At 48.4% G+C, this 20,227-nt stretch overlaps 1 protein-coding gene across 4 annotated transcripts in view; it reads right to left on the reverse strand.

Annotated features, from left to right (window-relative positions):
- Positions 1-20,227, reverse strand: part of Slc22a23 (solute carrier family 22 member 23) — a 156,630-nt gene that overhangs the window by 108,051 nt on the left and 28,352 nt on the right. For all 4 annotated transcript variants that reach the window (XR_015439281.1, XM_087181745.1, XM_087181744.1 and 1 more), the window contains exons 2-3: positions 15,966-16,069; positions 10,483-10,637 (exon numbers count right to left, since the gene is read on the reverse strand). Coding sequence is in view for 3 of the 4 variants with exons in the window: in XM_087181745.1 (XP_087037871.1) it covers positions 10,483-10,637; positions 15,966-16,069 (259 nt within the window). In the remaining variant the exon portion in view is untranslated. The remainder of the gene's footprint in view (positions 1-10,482; positions 10,638-15,965; positions 16,070-20,227) is intronic.

Here is a 20,227-nt window from a genome sequence, read left to right on the forward strand (position 1 = left end):
TCTGAGCTCTTTCCCAGAATGAACACAGAGTGGAGAGCAGCGAGACACGCTTTCCAAAGGCACAGGTTAGAAGGGACACACGCACCACTCGGCTTTCAAATGACAGCAGGCAGAGCCAGCTCTACGTGGACACAAAGAACCCTTTTCTATAAGAATCATCAAAGCCCCCTCAGAAGGGGCAGTCAGGGGAAACAAGAGCTGCCCTGTCTGCCAGCCACAGTGTCCAGTCTCTGTTCCATGCAGGAGGTCCAGAGGGGCTGTGAGTCCCTCCCGCCTGGCCTCTGTCAGGGGGACGCGACCCGGGGAGGTTCACTCCCAGCTGGAATGCTTCCCCTTCCTTCCCAGGGTCCTCGAGGTTGGTTCCTAGGGGTCACGGCTCTAAAACTGCCAGGACAAGTTTGTGGCCTTAGCGATTTAGTAAGACTCTGTCTCAAATAAAATAAAATAAAAAGTAAAAGGGCTGGAGATACAGCTAGGAGCAAAGGCAGCTCCCTGGGTGTGGGGCTCTCACAGCCCAAGATGCCTCTCTTGGAACCAGCATGCTGGCTCCCTGGGCCTGGGTGCTGGGCTGGGGTCTGTTCACCCCGCGCGACTGTAAACTTGTGTACGCAGGACCAGACCTTGCCCGGCGTTTCACCCTGGACATCTGCCAGGTTTGTCATCATCTTAGACCAGCGTTGGAGGGTTTGTCCTGAACAGCTTTTCCCTGAAGAGCCAGTCGAAGAGACAAAGAAAACACACTCCGCTGTTCACAGCAGGGCTCTTGTCTGCAGCTGCGCACACCTGTTTGGGAGACGCATTCTTACCCCAACCACTTGTAAATAGGCTCTGCCACCTCCCCTAAGGAGGCAGGCAAGGGCCACTATGCCAGGACACGCGGACAGCTGTCCTAGGGACAAGGAGCGAGCTCCATGACTTAACACCAAGAGTGCTTGGCAAGCAAAAGGAAGGCCTTCAGTCTGATCCCTAGCACTGCAAAATAATAAAAAAGAAAACAAAAATAGATAAAGCATATGAAGGCATTTTTATAACATGCAAGGATCAATAATACTGGGCAGAGAAATGAAGAACTTTTATTTATTTATTATTTAATTTACGTATTTTTTTTTGGTACCGGGGATCAAACTCAGGACCTTGCACTTGCAAGGCAGGCGCGGTGCCGCTGAGCTACATCCCTGGCCTGAGAACTTTTTTTTGGCCTGAGAACTTTTAAAAGTATGTGTGAGTCTTGGACATGGCTATCCGTAGTCTATTTCTTCCCTGCTTTTCCTTAGCAATTAACAGAGTGTCTGTGGGTGGTGGCTGCCCCGGTGGTCTGACAAGAGGCCAGGTCCCTCAGAACGATTTAGCCAGGGGAATATTTTTCTGGAGCGTATTGTTATCCCTTCCTACTTGCAGTGGTTAGGACACACGGAGCTCCGACTGGAGGCTCCAGGACGGATTTAATTCAGCGGGACACTGGAGTAGTCAGTCTGAAGGAATTCTTGCTTCCCCATTGCTTCTCCAGGTCCCTGCCACAGTTATTCTCTTTGGCACGACAAAGCCCTAGGAGAACAGGCAAGGCCTGGCCACCTCAGAAGAATGGCGGCCATCACGAGGCGTCACATCACTGCAAGCGCCCAGCACCCGAGTGCCCACCAACATCGGTCTGGGACTTCATGGTTTATGGCTGGTGACCACCTTTATCCTCTCAACCATCTGCATGCTCTTTCAGAGGTGGGCAAACTGACGCTAAGTAGTAAGCAGGAAGCTTGTTCAAGATCAGAGCCGGTGAGCGGTGAGGCTTGGCCCACAATCCAATGCAGGGCTCTGCTGCAGCTCTGCACCAGCCTACCTGTGACCATGCACATGCACATGGATGCACACCTGTGTGTGTGTGAGCGGAAAGCATGCGAGGAGTGTGGCACGTGGTCACACACGGCCTTTCAGCAGGGCAATGAGCATCACACAGAAAGCAACTGGAGCTCTAACACACCTCAGTCACACGTCTAAATCCCTGTCACGGGAATATAATGTTTAGATGACTTCAAGGAAAAATAATCACGATAATTTTCATGACTTGCCTTCCAACCCACTAACCCAGTGAACATTCACTCATCTCAAAAGTTATTTTACTGGGCTGGGGGAGTAGCTTAATGGTAGAGTGCTTGCATAGCATGTGCAAAGCCATGGGCTCGATCCCCAGTGCTGTAAGGAGAGAAAAGAAAGAAGAAAGCAAAAAGAAAAGAAAGGAAAAGAAAGTTATTTTCCTGCAAAATAGTATGGATGCATCACTGAATTGTACATACTTAAAAATAGTAGAAATCGTAAATTTTATGGTATGTATATTTTATAACAATAAAGAAGTAACTTCCTTTCTAAAATACTTGACATAAGGAAAGGACAGTACTCCTCTGAGGCCTACATGTATGAAAACCTACGCTTGAAATAATTCATATTAACCACCAAATTGAATTAAAGTTGTCTTTGCCATAGTTGCCTTCAGCCTACTAGCCAACTATAGCTATATCCAAAGCCATTTCCAGCACCTGACACCATCTGACGACACATTGGCCCTTCCTCAGCTCCCTGGCTACCAGCGCAGTCTGACATGCTGCTGACCACTCAGCCTGCCCCTCCTTGTCTTACTCACCCAGTTCTTCCACCTGTACCCATTATTTTTCTCACATTATAAAGTCCCTGGGGAGACTCAGCTGGTCCAGTTGCCTTGGGCTGCTACCTTTATGCTGAGGATCCGCAGACCTTGGTCCTGAACTTCTGAATAAGGAATCACCTGTGAAAGCATTGTCCTCAGATGCCCTGAAGGTACCAGCAATTCACCGTGTGTGAGACAGAAGCCACCACCTTTCTTTCCCATACCCCACAGAGGAAGGGAGCAGTCAGTAGCTTTAAACTCTGCAGGATTTAAAACCAGAATATTTGGGGCAAAGCTCTTGCACCGTCTTTTGGAGAAAGATCACATCTAAGCAGGCACCCAGGGAGAAACCTGGCCACTCCTCTGTCTTCGCCCCACTCACAGAAATCTTGGCTGTGGACCCTACCTCCTCAGAGCCTCTCCATGTCCACAGCCCAGGCCTTTGTTCAGGCTCTTCTTCCTCACCTAGATACTGCAACAGCCTCCTGGTTCCTAGCCTGGCCTTTTTCCTTGGCCTGCTTAGCATGCCAGCCTGAGTGATCCATCCAAAACCTGCGTCTAAAATTTTCCTTCTTGCTTGTGATTCTTCACTGTCATCATGGAGGACAGGGTCTTTGTGTGTGAAGCCTTATTACCCACAGTATCTACAATGGACTCGAGTCCAGTCAAATTCTAATGACTTACTGTACCCAGAATGCACTAGTTCCAGTCAAATTCTAATGATACAGTACCCAGAATGCACTAGAGGCCAGTCAAATTCTAATGACCCACATTACCCAGAAATCACTAGAGTCCACATTTTAGTGAGGCACAGTACCAGAATGCACTAGGCTCCAGCCAAACCCCGATCATCCACAGTATGCAGAATGCACTAGGCTCTAGCCAAGTCCTAATCACCCACAGTTGCCAGCACACACTAGGCTCCAGCCAAACTCTAATGACCCACTGTACCCAGAATGCACTAGGCCTCAGCCAAACCCTAATTACCCACAGTACCCAGAGAAGTACCAGAAACTTGGCTCCTCCAGCCTCTGGGAACCCACTGCAAATAGTGAACACAAAATTCATCCTCAGAGGTATCTACCTGATGCTCTCAGTCCTATCGGAGCCAGGCCCTGCAGGTGTACTCACTGGACTCTGAGGGACCCAGTGGACAGGAAGATGTGTCTGCCTCAGCAACCTCAGCAGCTGGCAGTGCCCGGGGTCTAGCTGGCAATCAAGGCAACAAATTGGTAGGGCCTCAAATGTTCACTGAGCACATCAGCGAAGGAGAAGGCAGTCTCGTGTTTCCCAGTGGGTCGTCAAAACTCAACTAAACTAAACTCCGACAAGCTGAACAGAGTATCTGGCTTGATGTGAGCAGCACAGCTGCCGAGAGCAGTCTGCTGCCTCTGCTCCATTTCAGGCGTATTCCACTCCCTGCTCTTCGCAGAGACTGTGCCCCGTCACTAGCAGTGGGGTCTCGGCAGGCCCGTCATGATTTCCCTTCCCAGCAGATGCCTGGTGTGCTTTACTTGCTTTCAAGGTGGCTGCTTTATTTCATCTCTTTATTTTCTTTCAAGAGAGAAAAAACAGTCAGTCCCACGTTGCTGCCTCACATTCCTGAACTTTTTATAGCCATCCTGTCTTTCTAGGTGAGGAGAGAAATCCCAGGGAGTGTCCTGGGATTCCTGGAACTTACTTGCAAGTCTAACAGGCAAATGGTGGGAGCAGAGCAGCACAGAGTCGGGGCCAGTGTCGGTCTGGGAGCCAGGGGAAGGAGCCCGTTAACCATTAACCCATCCTACCCCTCATCTCTTCCCTGGCGGCCTTCGCAGGCACTTGATGAAGCAGCCACACAGACAGCAAGCACGGAAGCCCATCCATGCTGGTTTTTAGTGTGGACTCAAGAATGGCACAGGTTGGGGGCCGAGCATCCCCAGTTTTATTGCCCTGTGAAATCCTGGACACAAGGAGACTAATAGTTGAGCTTAGGATTCAAGAGCCATGGAGTGCTAAGCCTGGAAAGTACGATGGGGCCCAGGGAATTCCCATGTGGATTTGAGTCCTTTCCCTGTGCCCTTTTCCATGAGTTACTCCAGACAGGAACCCTGTGCTTCCATCAGCGCTCACCACAGGGAGGCAGGTGGGAGCCAAGCGAGATCAAGCCATCCATCATGGTCAGTCAACCGTGGCCCTTGTAGGACAGTTCAGATCTCCTGATTTTCAGGTCTTTCTCTGTGCCCTCGCAGTGTGGTGGGCAGGGAAGTAGGGGTAGGGAGAAAGGTGCAGATAACTTTTCTTTAAGGGACTCGTAAGCCTTGGTGGCACGCTGTGGCTCCCCGCTAGACAACACAGCCCTCCACAGGCAGGCTGGTGCCCCCTGGCACTAAGCAGCGCCCCAGTGTTGCCACCTTCCTCAGGACTGGCACTGGTCCACCAGGTGCTTCTACTCTGACTCGCCATCCGCAGTGCTGTCAAAAGCCGCAGCTGTTCAGAGACGGAGCAGAGGGAAGAGGGCAGTAGAGGACAAAGGTCATTCCTTTTTGCTTATCAGTCTACTCTTTGCTTTTCCCAGTTTACCTGCAGGACTAGCAATGGGTTTCTGGTGAAGAAAATGACTCCCAGAGGGACCTCAATCTAATCTCATTTCCCAGTCATGCCCATGTGAACCTGGCTTAAACCAAAATTCTTTAGAAGCTAGAGAAAAAACAAAGTAAAATTAAAATGGTTTGTCCAATGCCTGTGGGAAACTGACTTTCCTTGGTGAGAAAGCCCTGTGCTGAGGTGGTGAGGGAGACCCAGGTACCTCGGGCGGGAGGAGGTCCCCTCCCTCATGCAGGGGAAACACTTCCTCTCTGGATGAAATCGCAAGGTAGCTGAGGCCACTGCTACTTGACAGGACCATCTCCATTCCCTTCATTCCGCAGCTCCGTTTCCACTGCCATCATTCCACACGTGGACACCTCACTGCATGCAGCCATTTGGGTCCCTCCATACTTTTAAAGAAAATTACAGCATAGCGGTGCCACTTAACGACTGAAATATATACCAAGACTTTAGCAGCTCACACGGATACAGACAGTAAAACAACACAAATTATCAGACTTAAGGAAAACAAAGGAGCCTGACAATATACAGGATAGTAAGGGGAAAAGAGGTTGTCCGACATCAGCACATTAGCAATTATTCAACCACTTCCCAGAGAATGAAAACCATTAACACCGTGTGAGAAAGAGCCGCACACCACCCACAGCACAGCATAACACAGCCTTCCTATTTACCAGCGAAGCCAAGCCCTGGCTTCTAATCTTGCAGTGTAATCAGTAACTCAGTCACCTGTGAAATTTCAGGTCACTCCTTGATTACGTGTAAAATTCATCCAATTATGTGGGCTGCCTAGGTTTAAGTAGAGTTATTAAAATAAGAACATCTTTGAGAGAATTTTTCAAAAGAAATTGTCTGTTGTTAAGAAAAACATAAAAGAAAAGAAATAAAGAAAAGAAAATTCTGTCCATTTGGCCACACTAACTAAAGTAAGGTTTCTCTGCCAGCAGAAGATATCGTTCATTGTTGCAAATTGGGAAAGTGTGGGCCACTAGGCCAGAGGCTTCTTTGGGAGAAAGATACGTCCTAACGGTGCTGTATTCTCTTGCCTGAGATATGAGAAATCCTGGTGTGGGGAAGGGATTCATTCCATGATGGGCCACGTCTGCTGACACTGGGAAGTGACGATTTCTTTAGTCTGTGATATGACTTTGCTTTCCTAAACTTTTTTTTTTTCTTTTGGTACCAGGGATGGAACTCTGGTCCTTGCATTTGTGAGGTAGGCAGCTGAACCACTGAGCAAAATCCCGGCCCTGCTTTCATAAACAAACAGGGAAGTGTGACCTATTGGTTCTTTTTCTTGGTCTGTGCCCCTGGCTGGTTAAATCAAGTATTCTGCTGTGTGTGTGTGTGTGTGTGTTGTCCAGAGGTAAAGGTAAAATGAAGCCACTGATGAAACCCATGTGTATTGAATTATTTCAGTGTCTCAGAGGCAGGCAGAGGAACCGCACTTGTGGCCCGACTTAAACTCACTCAGCTTGGCCTGTTCTCTCTTGCTCTTGCCAGCGTACACTGCTTCTATGCAGAGACTCCTTGGGAAGATGCCAATAATCTCTAATTTATGCCCTAATTACACAAGCACTTCTCTCTTTGACAAGCTGAAGAAAACAAAAGTTTAAAGGGTTGAATATTTAACCACAATGTACCAAAGAAAAAATTTAAAGCAGGAAAAAAATAAAGACCTTAGTTAGACTTGCAAATATAGCAGAAAACTTTCACAAGTCAGCAGCAGTTCTCGAAATGAAGAGTCCACTCTCGTGGTAAGCTACATGAGAAATCAAAATAGCAAAAATCATTACTTTCCTGCTTCTATAGCCAAGCACCTCCAGGATTAAAACAACAATGATGTCCAGACCTGTTCAGAGAAAGGCCAGGCCTTTCCAGAAAGGGGATTAAGGGAGATTGAAAACAAAAAACCTTCTGGTCAAAGGAGGAGAAAAATTGTGGACCATTAAAAATATAACTTCCAAAGAATCAAGGTCCAGAGTTTTAAAGTGTTCTTTAGACTTAAAAATGACTTCACCCCTGTGATCTAGCTTATCAGTAATTTTCTTTAAGCAAAAAAAATTCCCAAGTTTCACCTAAACGTATACACTACTTGTATATAAAATGACAGCAAGCACACTGACTGGAAATGTGTAGTTGCCTGCCCTGTTGACCAGAACATCTCTCCTGTCATCACCTCTGTCATCTTCCAAGACTGTCTCAGCTGCCCCACCCCAGCCCACCCATATTGTCCTGCCTTTCCATTGTGACTTTGGTTCTTCTTTTTGATTCTCCCTTGCCAAACATGGCTCCTCTGCCATCTTTCTATCAACTCAGCTTAAGTTTCATTGTTTAAATATCATCTTGATGAAATCCAAGACATCTTCCATATTCTTTTGCTTTATTTTAATGGTGCTATCCTAGGAACTTTATTAGCTCCGACAGTGAGTCACTCGTTGATTCTTGGACAGTGTCATTGCAATGGCATTTGACACAATGTTTGAAGCTAGTCTGAATGTTTTAGTTACTTTTCTCATTGCTGAGACAAAATACCCAACACCCACAAGTTAGGGAGGAAAGGTTTATTTAGCTCACAGTGTGTAGAGGTTTCAGTCCATGATTGGCTGGCTCCAAGGCAGGGTGGCAGGGCAGAGGGGCATTGTGGAGGAGAAACAGTTCATGGCTGGCAGAAGGTAGCAAAGCAAGCAAAGGTCAACCACAGCTCTTTCTGTCCCTTATGTCTTATCCAGGCTATGTAGGGTGGGTAGCACTCACACCCTTAATCCTAGTGCCCTGGATCCTAGCACTAGCAACATGAATCAATTCTAGCGTCACACATTCTAGATCCAGCCACCTCTGCAAACGCCCCACCTGTGATTGCATGAGGCTTTGGGGGGACATGTAGACACAAACCATAACACCAAATTTAAGAAAATGTGACCTTTCTAGTATCTCATTTTACTGCAGAAAAAATTAAAGCTGCTTACACAAATACATACAATAAAATAATACATATGATGGAGATAGAAAACTGGGATAAAAAATAAAGTAAGGAAGTTAAGGTGGAACCAGGAAGGGAGTTCAGAATTTAAAGCTTGTGTTGTCAGGCTCACACATGAGCCCCTTTATATCTGTGGATGAAAAGTTCTATCCCCCAGGACAAATCTGCTTTTGTAAATAAAGTTTTATTGAAACAGCCACATCCATTCATTCCCATATTATTCGTGGCGCTTTCATACTACAATGGCAGTTGAATAGCTACCATAGAGATTACAGGGCCTAAAATATTTACTACCTGGCCATTCACAGAAAAAAAAATGTATAAATGCCTGGCCTATAGGATTCTCTGTCCAGATAATCACATTCCTTGTGCAGCTCTGAAGTAGGACTTTCTACTATGAAGAGTACACTATGTCATCTAATGAGAAAACATCTTCAGCATCATTTTTTATAGCAATAGGTTTCATATGGCCTCTGCTATGACAATGTGATCACACAAGTGAGTACAACATCTCAATGTGAGGCTGAAACAAGCTCGCTCCACGCCTGGCCTGGCTTAATTCAGGGACAGTGTATGCAGGTGGCAAATGTCACCCAGCACGTGCAGCCCTCTCCCTAACTCTCGCCTCAGCGCTGGCAGACATGATGAATGGACTCAGGTGCTCTCTGCTGCTGAGCCCCAAGTGTCCTCAAAAGTCTCCCAGGCCTCTGGCAGCTTCAACCAATCATTAGCACTTGGCGTGCAAGACAAAACCAATATGGCATCTTTGCTCTCGGGCAATTTTCCCTGAGCCGTCTGTTGACTGGGGTGGCGATGCTGAAGCTGCACTGTCCACTGTGTGCCTAAAGCACAGATATTCTCTTTCAGCAATGTGCAGAGCTGTCCCCTCCAGTGGCAGGTCCTGTGGAAGGACCAGACTGTCATCTTCCTGGGACAACTGGAGGCTGGCAGGGTGGCAGCCTGGAGAGAAAACCCCACTGGGGAACTCTCGTCTCCTCAGAGTGGAGTGCTTGCTCCACTGCACAGACCGACGGGGTTACAGCCACAGAGAACATCGCAGGTGTCGTGTCTGGAAGTGTTCAAGCCCAACACCTATGTCGTCATTGTTGTTTTTCTTTTCAAAGAAACAAAGCTGAAAACACCATCATCTCAAACAACCAATCTTGTCACACATTTGTCTTAAAAGAACTCTCCAAGGGACAAGGGATAAACACAAACAAACTGCAAAAGTAACTGCAATTCAGTTAAATGCTGGAATAAGAGACAAAATTACAAACTATGGGTTTAGAAGAATGTACTTCTTCTCATGCTCCTTCTTTCCTTGAGGCTAAGAATCCATGGCATGCACTGGTTATACTTCCAGCGGAACAAAAATTTAGGTTACCTAAAGAAGTCAAAATTTAAGAGAAATAGAACTATTCTTATTTTATAATGTTAGAAATTGTTACCTAATCTATACTCAATTTCTATCCATGTTATCAAAGGGAGAAAGACCAAACATCATAAGTTGTCATACAGTGTACCCAAAGATCTTTCCATGTGGTAACTGAAGAGTAAAAACCTAATAATTAAAACATGCATGCCTGAAACTCTCCTCTTTATGGTATGCAGTTGTCTTCTAGAAAATCAACTACAAATAAGTGAAACATAAGCATTGACAGCAAGCTAATATGGCCAATAAACATGACAGATCAATGGAAGAAAATGTACTTCACCTTTTTTAAAAATATAAATCCTGGCATTTGTTCATCTAGGACTAATGTTTAGAGTTCAGTTCTAGACTCCCTTAGGTCACACGGAAATGTGGAAAATTTGGACTCTGTATGGTTGTAAGAAAAAGAAGAAATCTTACGGTGTCAATAGAGCTCAGCCAGATCACATAGTAATAGGAACTTGGTATACTCTTCCAGAACTGAGTATGGGAAACTCAGTTACAATTGGATTTGGACATGCACAGACTGTCAATGTGAAAAATTCGGTAGGGAGCAAAAGCCACTCCATAGCTGCTCTGGGCAGATCCCCACAATTCCAAGCCATTATGCAACCTAACACGTCCTTTGTCGCACACTGAGCCCAAGCTGGAGGTAAAAATGAAATAAACATTGGATGGTGTTGCCTAAAAATCTTCTTTCACAACCATCCGGACCTCTAAAGTTTATGCTTCCAAAAGACTGTTGTCCCAAACAATCAGCATGCAGAGTATCTTTCGCAGAACCTCCCAGGCAAGAATGATTTGGCTGACTTTTATAAAATAGTTATGAAGATTCCAACTTACGTATTGCATACAAGGTGAGAATTATTCCAGCCAGGCAAAATCCTTCAAAGAACCTGAGTGTGCTGAACATTGTCACATTCACTGAGAGCGCCACGGTCAGGCCGAAGATCAGAATGAAGATGACAGAAAACAGCAGCACAGGCCGACGGCCAACCCTGCAGATGGAGAAGGAAAAAGGTGGGAATCACTGTTAAGCAAGATGGCAACAGTAGATGCTGAAACCCAGTATCCAGCACATGCTCCATAGATGCTGAAGATGTGTGGACGAAGTCTTCATACTGTTTAGGCCACTTCACCAGACTACTGCGTGGACTACTTACTGGGGCAGCAAGGGGATCATTCAATCCAAGCCCTGGAGCTAAGGGGGCAGAGATCAAGTAGCAGCTGGATAAGAGAACTGAGACATGAACACAATTCCTGTGGCTGAGTCTACTTCTGCATATAAGCAGGGGTGATTCCAAGTGAGAGCAGCAGAATCAGTGAGAACTCCCCAAGCTTGAAGCTAGACATGCCCAGCATAAAATGTCTCGAGAAGCTGCTGACCTCTGGAACTGGCTGGAAATTCAGGAAGGGCATGAAATGAAGTGGCGTTGCTTCCGTTCTCCAGGTTGTTCACTAAGACAAGTACCTGATCTCACAGGCAGCCTACTGAGCCAAAGCCAAGCCCACTGCCTGTGTGTTGCAGCTACATGAGAGGCAGCGATTTGTAAGGGATCACATGCAAGGCCACGACATGTAATCTGAACTTTAAATAACTGGCGTGGGACTGGCAGCGTGCTCGGGTGAAGCACACTGGAAGGACAGCTGGCACTAAATTCACAGACAACCCTTCAGGCCAGGCCGGATTGGGGACCAGTAGAGGGCGATGTGTTTCTGGGAGGCTGGCAGGGCAGAGAGGTCCAAAGGATGGGGAAACCACTTGTTCCCCATCCTCCCATAGCAACCTTCTTTTTCTTCATTAACTCACTCGAGATAAAAGAGTGGCAATAACTCATCAAACTAATAGATTTCACCTGGCTGGGACTGCAAGGGCAGCCTCAGAGACACTGGGGTAGAGTGGACGCTATTTGCCAGGTCAAAAAAAAGAGAAGGGGAAGCAAGGCTTGGTGCTCTAAACACCACACAGCGTAGCTGTGTGGCTTACTGGAAGGCATCGACACACGAGCAAGGTGCCAGAAAAGGCAAATCTACTGAAACAGAAGGTAGATTTGTGGTCGCCCAGGGCTGGGAGCGAGAATGGAGAGCACATTTCCAGCACCATTTTAAAGGGATGGAAATGCTTCAAACTTAGAGTGGGAGATGCTTGTATAATTTTGTAAATATGCTAAAACTCATGGAATCATGTGCTTCAAATGGGTGTGTTTTATGGTATAGGAATTATCTCTCAATAAATCTCTTCTACCAAAACAGTGACACTCAGTAAGGCATAGACTTACTCTATGAACGATATGGGTGCAATTTTAAGAAAATGTGGGAGCAGAAATAATGGGGAGCATTTCCTTCAGGACTTTTCAAAGTGCTAACCAACTCCATTGGTCACATTGGTTTTGGGAAATGAGATCAAGGCTATGAGCTCATAGCAATGTACCTCACTGCCGTGGAGATCTTAGCTGTCTTTCCCCTCACCCTTGCTCTGGTCACAAAGCCCTTACCTGGAAAGACCTTACCAGATGATTCCATCCATAGCCAACTCATTTACAGATATAAATTTATGTGACTGAGTTTTCTCTAACATGAAGGAAAAAAATAAACTCTGATATCCACTTTTATTGACCTTTACCTACCTCCTCTGTAAAATGGGGATAAGTATCCTGCTTTGCAGGCTACTGAGGCCACTCAGGAAAGGAGATGATGGGTGCCAACACAGCACCCACCCCATGGTACCTAACTGTTTGAGCTCTCTTCCTACCCGCATTTCTACATCCCTCATGCCCACCACACATGGTTTTCCCTGTTTAGAAAATATGCTCGATGTTTTTTAATCTTATACAAGCCATTCTAAGTTCCTCCTCCCAGAATTGCTGATATCACTAGGTAAACCTTATTATCAGGGACTGACATGTGGTCTTCGAAGTTGGAGTGCCCTGGTTTTAAATCCAAGCTCAAATGACTTCTGAAAGATGTGGGGTTGGGGAAGATCAAGCTTGTCCTAGGGAGCTTTGTGTTCCTTTTCCTAAGGCCAGTAATGTCTCCCCAGTGGGGCTGTTGTGGAGTGCAGGCACACGTGGGTGACCCAGTGGGCATTCACGACAAGTTACAGCCTTGGAGGTTTTGTACGAGGTGGCTCTCAGGAGCGATATCCCCTCCGAGAAGACAAAACCTCACTCCTCGTCTGCAAAGCGAGGCGGTGGCTACTCAGGATCTGTGGCAGGCAGAATAACAGGCCCCAAAGACATCCATGTCCTAACCCTCAAAGCAGACTCTGCAGATGGGATTAAAGGTAGGGACCTGGAGACGAAGTGTTTTGCAGGTGGGACAAGGGGGGCCCCTTGGCTGAGGGAAGCCCAGAGCGGGTGGTATGAGGGCCACCAGGAGGAGGCAGGGACCAAGAGCCCAGAACATAGGCCGGTCCAGCAGCTGGGAAGCAAGGAAAGGACTGTCCCAGAGCTCACGGGAAGGAGTGTGGCCTGCTGACTCCCTGGCTTCGGCCCAGGGAGACCCCTGTTGGGCTGGGACCCACAGAACTGTAAAGTGGTTAATTTGTGTTGCTGAAGCCACTGAGCCTGCAGTAATCTGTGACAGCAGCCATCAGGACCGGACGTAGGGTCTCACCACTCAAAGTCACTGGAGAGATTTGAATAAGGGGATTATGTACACGGAGTGGTCAAACCGGAAGAAAACCCTCGAGGGACAATGTTCAGCCTTGCAGCTCTCAGCAGCAAGGAGCTCGGGAAGAAGGGTCTGTCATGGGGCCACAGAGGGGCACTGCTGGAGGGACCCTTGTTGGGGCATCCTTTCCCCGAAGAGCTCCCTCTCACCTTCCCTAAGGGTCTGCAGCTTGTGCCCCCCACTGGGCACCAGGAGCTGAAGACCAGGGGCCCTCTGATGTGACCCATCAGTGGGATTACAAAAGCAGGACATCTTTCGAGGAGCAACTGAGGCAGGGCACAGGAGCACGTGATTGGCGTCTCTTCCACCACCTGCCTATCTGGCTATGCAACGCCGCCTGATGGGTCTCCCCAGACAAAGCCCGAGTGGGAAACAAAGCTTTCAAAAGAAAACAGTGCACTACTTAAATGTTTAAACATGATGACTGAAGCCTCAGAAAGCTTATCCTATGACTTTGGTCCGCCTTCCCATTGCACCCAAGCAACCAGCTCCCAGCTATGAGTCCTGGAGTTCCCCTCCTTTTAAGCAAGGAGTAAAATGTCAATTAAAAAAATAAAACCCCAAAAACAAAAAATGAAAAAAAAAGGCAAATGGAGTTGGAAAACACCAAACTTCCAAACTGAAAGAGGGCCACTTAAAATGTCTCAAAACCCACCAAAGCAGCTGCCCTGACTGCCCGGACCCACCCGCTGGCCCATTCCCCGTGGACCCTGGGAAAAATGACAGCGGCTCAGTGGGTTTGCAGCGTGAGACTCCCAGGGACTCACAGAGCAGGACCCGAACTCTCCAGTCCTTTGTCCCAGGTCTGAGGTGTGATCAGTCAGCCAATCAATGTGTGCATGCAAGAATAAGAAATCACGGAGCAACCCTGAAGGAGCCTATACCTTCACAGACTGGTTCACTAATAAAGCCCATACTGACTTTTCTATTAAATCGCTTACTGAATAAGGACGCTAAAAGCTCCATCAAATCTGCATTTTTCAGGAAGACGGTGACAGAGATCATAGTAGTATATATACTTAATTTATTTTAATGCGGGTTTCTGGGAAAGAGCATCTTTCAGATCAGTAAAGCTTATGCTGAAAACCTATGAATTCAAACCTTTGGTTAAATAGAATTCTACCTTCTAACCTCAAAAAACAAAAACAAAAAGCCAAAGGGACCCTGATATGGGCCTCCGGAGGTCACTGACGGCTGTTCTGTGACTGTCCAGTGGGCCTGTGTCCCTAGGAAGCATTTACAAGTGACTTAGCCAATTCCGGGTACGCAGGAAATCACATTATACGCAGTGCAAAGAACTCCCAAATCGACACGAGCTTCAGGAAGGAAATTTCCACCACTTTAAAGTGGCCTGGGAACCCTTTGCTGCTCTCCCCTGCCCCGCCCCAACACACCCAGCCCTGGCCTTGGCCCAAGTACAGGGGGCATCACAGAGACACGCAGTTCGCTCCCCACCGCCTCAGCCCTGGGGTCCTCAGGCCCCAGATGTGCTGATTCACAGCACAGAAAGTGACAGAAAGGATTCCTCAGAAGACAGCGGATGGGGAAAGCACAATGCCACCCCTCTGTCCCTGGGCGGCCACTACACTGTGCAGCTGTCTCCCCGCTGGGCCCAGTGCCCCAGCGCCCTCGTGACTGCAGAGAGCCTGCAGCCAGAGCGAGGGCGTGAGGCACGCGCTCTGGGGCCACGTGCCCTGGTGTCAAGCCCAGCTTAAAGCCAAATGAGCTTGGGGACTGACTGAAGCCTCTGAGCTTTAGGTTCTCAATGAGGAAGCAGAGGTAGTGACAGCACCTACCTAATCGGGTAGGCGAGGACGGGGCGTCTGAGTGTGTGGGGCTGTCTCTCACCATGGCTGGCACACAGGAATCAGGACGTGCGAGACGCCGCTGCTGCCATCATCAGCACTGTCATTAATACCTCCGATCTCCATCCACACTTCGTCCTAGGCGCCCACACCCCCTCATCCACCCGAGGATGCACGCTCATCGTCTGCAGTGCCTGGGAATTACCCAAATGCTGACATCCTCCAAAGTCTTCCTCCCCACACCCCTCAGAGAGGCGTCTCCCTCCAAGGCAGAGACTCTCCCAAATGTGTGTGACACTCTGAGATGCCAATCAACACTGCCCTCCCCTTCTGTTCCTGCAGGTGAAAGGTCTCCAGCTCCTCTCCTATTTTTACCTCTGTTTTTGAGACAGGGCTGACCTCAGAACTTCTGGGCTCAAGTAATCCTCTGCCTCAGACTCCTGCTGGGACTATAGATGAACACCGCTGCACCTGTGCACCCCAACCCTTGCTGTGTAATGCATCTGGTGATCCATGCACCCATTCCCCGGTGGCCAGTAGAACTCGCTTAGGTCCTCAAGGTCTTCCTAAACATCCAGTAATGGATTAGGCTAAAGGCTGGTTTTGCTAGATTCTGGCAGCTAGAGAATTGCACGTATTTACATTTCCATTCTCAAGTGGTCTGTTACGTGTATTGGCCAGTTCGGTTGGCTCTGCATTCTCCACATAGCAGCATCAGCTTTCAGCTCTGGCATCAACAGCAGGGCAGAGAAAAGACACAGTAGTAGTCCGCTAGCATGGGCCACATCGTGACCAGCAAAAGCACGGTGTGGCTTCCAAAGGTTGTGCGGCAGGCGTGTTGGTACTTACCAGTCAGCAATGCATCCAGTTATTAGGTAGCCAAAGATTAATCCAACCAGCAAGGAGAACTTAGCGATATGCACCTTCCAGGCATTGTCACACACAAGATCCCACTAGAGAGGGGCAAATAGAGAATAAATCAGAGACGTACACAGAGCTAGTCGTAGGCAATCACAAGGGCAATGCTATAACCCTGCAAGCACCCTGGCAGCATCCTCAGGGCCACGTCACACGGACCACCAGGGGTCTTGTCAATGCTTTCGAAAATCCACTGAGAAGTCCCATCTGCTCACAAATCGAAATGCAGTGTTTTGGTCTAGAATGGACTGTCTAAGGCTTGGAGGAATGGTGTGTGAAATCTGGGGATATGTACTGCCTCTGTCCTGATTACCACAGGGAAGGGTGGGAGGGGGGGCGGCCAGGAGATGGGGCATCTGTGACCCCCGATGACCAGCACAGCTGCTACATCCCCCAGGGGGTGGGGCGGCCCTGCCCACTTTCTGCACTGGGCATTGTAATGACGGGGGAAACAGAAGGGGTTCTGGCATTCTCATTCCACAACATTCCCCAAATTACAATCTTTAAAACAAAGGCAGGAGTTAATAGTGAACGTTGATATAGGAACTCGAACATTCTTGTTTTTCCTTCTGAATCCCCCTTGGATTCTGCAATATAAATTGAACCGGGCTACTTGGAGAGAAAGCCAGTCAATGAGTAGATACAACATGCATTCTATTTTGTACCGTTAAGCTGTTTTATTTAATAAGGAAAATCAAAACAAGTCTTACTTTCTTTCTTCTGCATTTGCAGAGGCAAGAGAGAAGCCTGTGCTGTCTCTGGGGACATGTGCCCAGGTGTGGACCAGGTGCCCAGGCCCACACACAGCTCTCCTCTGGGTCAGGAGGCCAACAGGAAGGGCTGGGACCTGCCCTAGCCCTGTCTTCCTACATGTGTCTGGTGCTCTGTCTACTTTGAGGCCCAGACTGGAATGCAGGAGACCCTGTAAGCTCAGTCCCACCCGTTTCTGGATTTCCGAGAAGCCCAACAGGGCTCCTGGGCTCCCCGGCTCCCTGGCTGTGGGGTTCTGCACCAGTGGATCTGGGTGCAGCTTCATGCTGTTCCCACTCCTGCCCTGGACTCCTGGCGACACTTGCCAGCTGCTGCCCCAAGGTGGCTCGAGTTTCCAGAGACCCCTCCACCCTATCTGGTTCCAGAGGGATCTGCACTCCCAGGCTCAGGAAGAAAGGGACCACGGGATGCAAGCACAAGGGGCCAGGATGGCTTGGGTTTGTTCACATGTCTGGGGCTGAGGGCACTGCGGGTCATGCAGAATCTTTTGGAGAGTTCAGATGTGGGTTCTCTGCAGGGCTATCTCCCTTCCGTGACCACTCCAGTGGGCTCGTCATGTACTCTGGAACCACAGGGGCAACAGCATCAGCACCACCAGGGAACTACCAAGAAATGCAAATTCTTGGGCCCCAGCCTAGGTTCACATCACTGGAATCCCTGGACATGTCAGAGCTGTGTGGCTTAACAAGCCAGCCGGGTGCTCCTGATGGCGCTGCTGCCTTTCCTTGCTTCCAGGGACCTCCAGGCGATCCTGGCTCCCTTCCCCTGCCATCGTGAAGATAAAATCCAGGAACTTCACCATCCTGGGAGGGGCTGAGACAATCAACTTCCAAGAGCAGCGGAAAGCTCAAACCCCACATGAAACATTTAGGACTACTGCAAGCTGCAAGCGCAGGACTGAACACCCAAAGATGACTTACGTGTACTCCCGGAGGCAACCCTGGAACACCAAAGATCACAGGTATGGATTTTTAATAATAAATACCCTCTGGCATGCAACCTATTGCTAGTTTCAGGAATGCAGATTCACCTTTAAATGTTCACTACAGCATCTTTGGGAACAGTGTGTGCGCATTCATTGTTTCTTGGCTCGGCTGACAGATCTGGGAGAGGGACACTCACACACCTGTAAGCTTTCATCTCCCAGCCACATGGCACCTGTGTGGACCTTAGCCTGACGTGTGCTTGGCAAGCGAGGAGCAGCCCTGAGCCCACGTTGCTGCCGTGGAGTGACTGCCTTCTCTGGCATTCACGGAGCTTTCACACCTTCCCGAATCCACCTGGGCTTCCCACTGATGAGTCAGCTTATTGAGGTTAAATGATGGGATGGAGCACATTACACTTTTATTAGATGGCCAGGATACACAAGACTTTAATAAGAGCATTCAGAGGAGTGCAGGAAATGGCCAATACTCCTATAAGCTTAGCCACCTGAACCACGATTACACTTGGCCTTGGGCCACCAAGACCCAGTTTAGTTGTACCCTAGTAAGTTGTTCAGTGGTCACCTCCACGAGACTCCCATCAGTTAACAGTGCAAAAGTGCAAAATTTAAACCGTAGAGAGACTGAAGCACTCCAGAAGCCAGGAGGAAGGGAAGCCTGGGTAGAAGTATGGGCTGGCACCTCTGATCTCAGCCTGTGGGCATCCACCTGCCCATCCTGGGGTGGAGTGGGCCAGGGAACTCAGGGCAAGGCAGCCACCAGGTGTCTCAAACCGTCCTCAATTGGATGTGAGAATGGACCGCATATCTGAATCAACAATGTGGGTGGGAAGCCCCAGAAGGCTCACCAAAATAAGGGTTACTTGTGCGTGGGATCCACCTAAAACAACACCCTTCTGAAGGCAGCGGCCACCCAGAGGTGCATTCCATTTGGCTGGGTGAGGTGGGGCTGGGGGAATCTACTGAGCTGGCTCCCTTGTTTGACTTCCACTTTTGGTATTGACAAAAATGTACCAGGAAAATAAAATAGGTCTCAACGGAATGTTATCTCTTAAAGAACTCCCCTAAAGAATGTCAAAAGTATGAGGAAATTTTGAGATGACCCGGTCCTCATGGTTCACATTGCTACAGGGACGATAGGGCAATTGGTCACTTGGGAGGCAAAGGCTCCGTGAATTTTTAAAATTTGAAACAGGCTGACAGGTGTGATGGTCTAAAAAGTGCAGGGCCAAGACTTAATGCAATGGGTCCTGTCTCCAACATTACCCTGGTCACCTCTCTTTCCTTACCCTCTCTCTGCTCCTCATCAAGCCCATCACCGACTCCACCAGGTATGTCCCAATACATCCTGACCACAGCATCCCCTGCACCAGGATGCCAGGACAACCCGCGTGGTATGGGTGTGACAAGCTCATGACCTGAGGTGCCAGCCTCGTGGTGTGTGCTTCCACAGTGTGGGCCGGAAAGGTACAAATAACACTTCCAGACACTCTGACCAGACAGGTTTTCAATGTGATTTGGGGTGTGCTAATCAGGTACACACTTCAAACCAGCTCTCAGTGTTGGACCTAGTTCTTGTCTCTGGGCTGACTTCATTAGGAAATGTGTTGAGAGGGTAAACAGGCCATCTCTCTCTCTTCTCTGATCTGGCAGACGTTGCGTTGGGTTGGGAGCCAACAGTGAGGGCAGTGGCTAAGAAAATATGGTCTTGGAGCCAGTGGCCGGGACAGTGACTTCCTAAGCCCCAGAAAGCCAGCCGAGACACGGGCAGGCTGGTTCCAGGGCACTGTGCTGGCAATCTATGCAGAGCCCAGCTTGCAGCTGCCCCAGCAACGTGGTGAGTGCCATTTCCCTGTGCTCAAGCCTTATCTCTGAAATACACAGGGTGGCTTCTGTTATGTGGAAATTGAAACCCATTCCCTGATTAAATTGCTCTGGGGTGGAGCTCCAAGGCAAGATCATGCCTGCTCTCCTGAACTAATACATGCCTCTCCTTACTTAACCCCTGCTCCCCTCAAGGCCGTTCCCTAGAGAACAACTGAAACAGTCCTTCAGCAAAGCATGCTAACACTTCATCAGCAGGTTTAACAAGATCATAAAGTGTTCGAGTCACAGGCCCATCTCACAATCCTAGGCTCGCCTCTGGCCTTCCTTTCCCAACAGGAACGCTCGCTCTATGCTGATACCCCAGGAGCCTTTGAGCTGAGATTACACAGAGAGACACAGGCTCTCGCGGACATGTCCGTGTTTCTCACAGTTTGTGCTGATCACCACATGCTCTGTTAAAAAAGGGGAAGAAAAAACACACAAAGGTAGTGGCTACAGAAAGTCTGGCAGATTATTTTTTTGTACCTGTACATTTTAAGGATAGACTGCAAGAAATACAACTAATATTATTTTAAAGGAATAGCAAATCGGCCAACTTACTAGAGTAGAGAGATATCCATCAAACTAATGAAATTTTGAAAGAAGATGGAAA

Source organism: Heterocephalus glaber, unplaced genomic scaffold, assembly GCF_053883595.1.
Source record: "Heterocephalus glaber isolate CG9 unplaced genomic scaffold, H.glaber_assembly_v1.0 deba00001472, whole genome shotgun sequence".
NCBI classification, from domain to species: Eukaryota; Metazoa; Chordata; class Mammalia; order Rodentia; family Bathyergidae; genus Heterocephalus; species Heterocephalus glaber.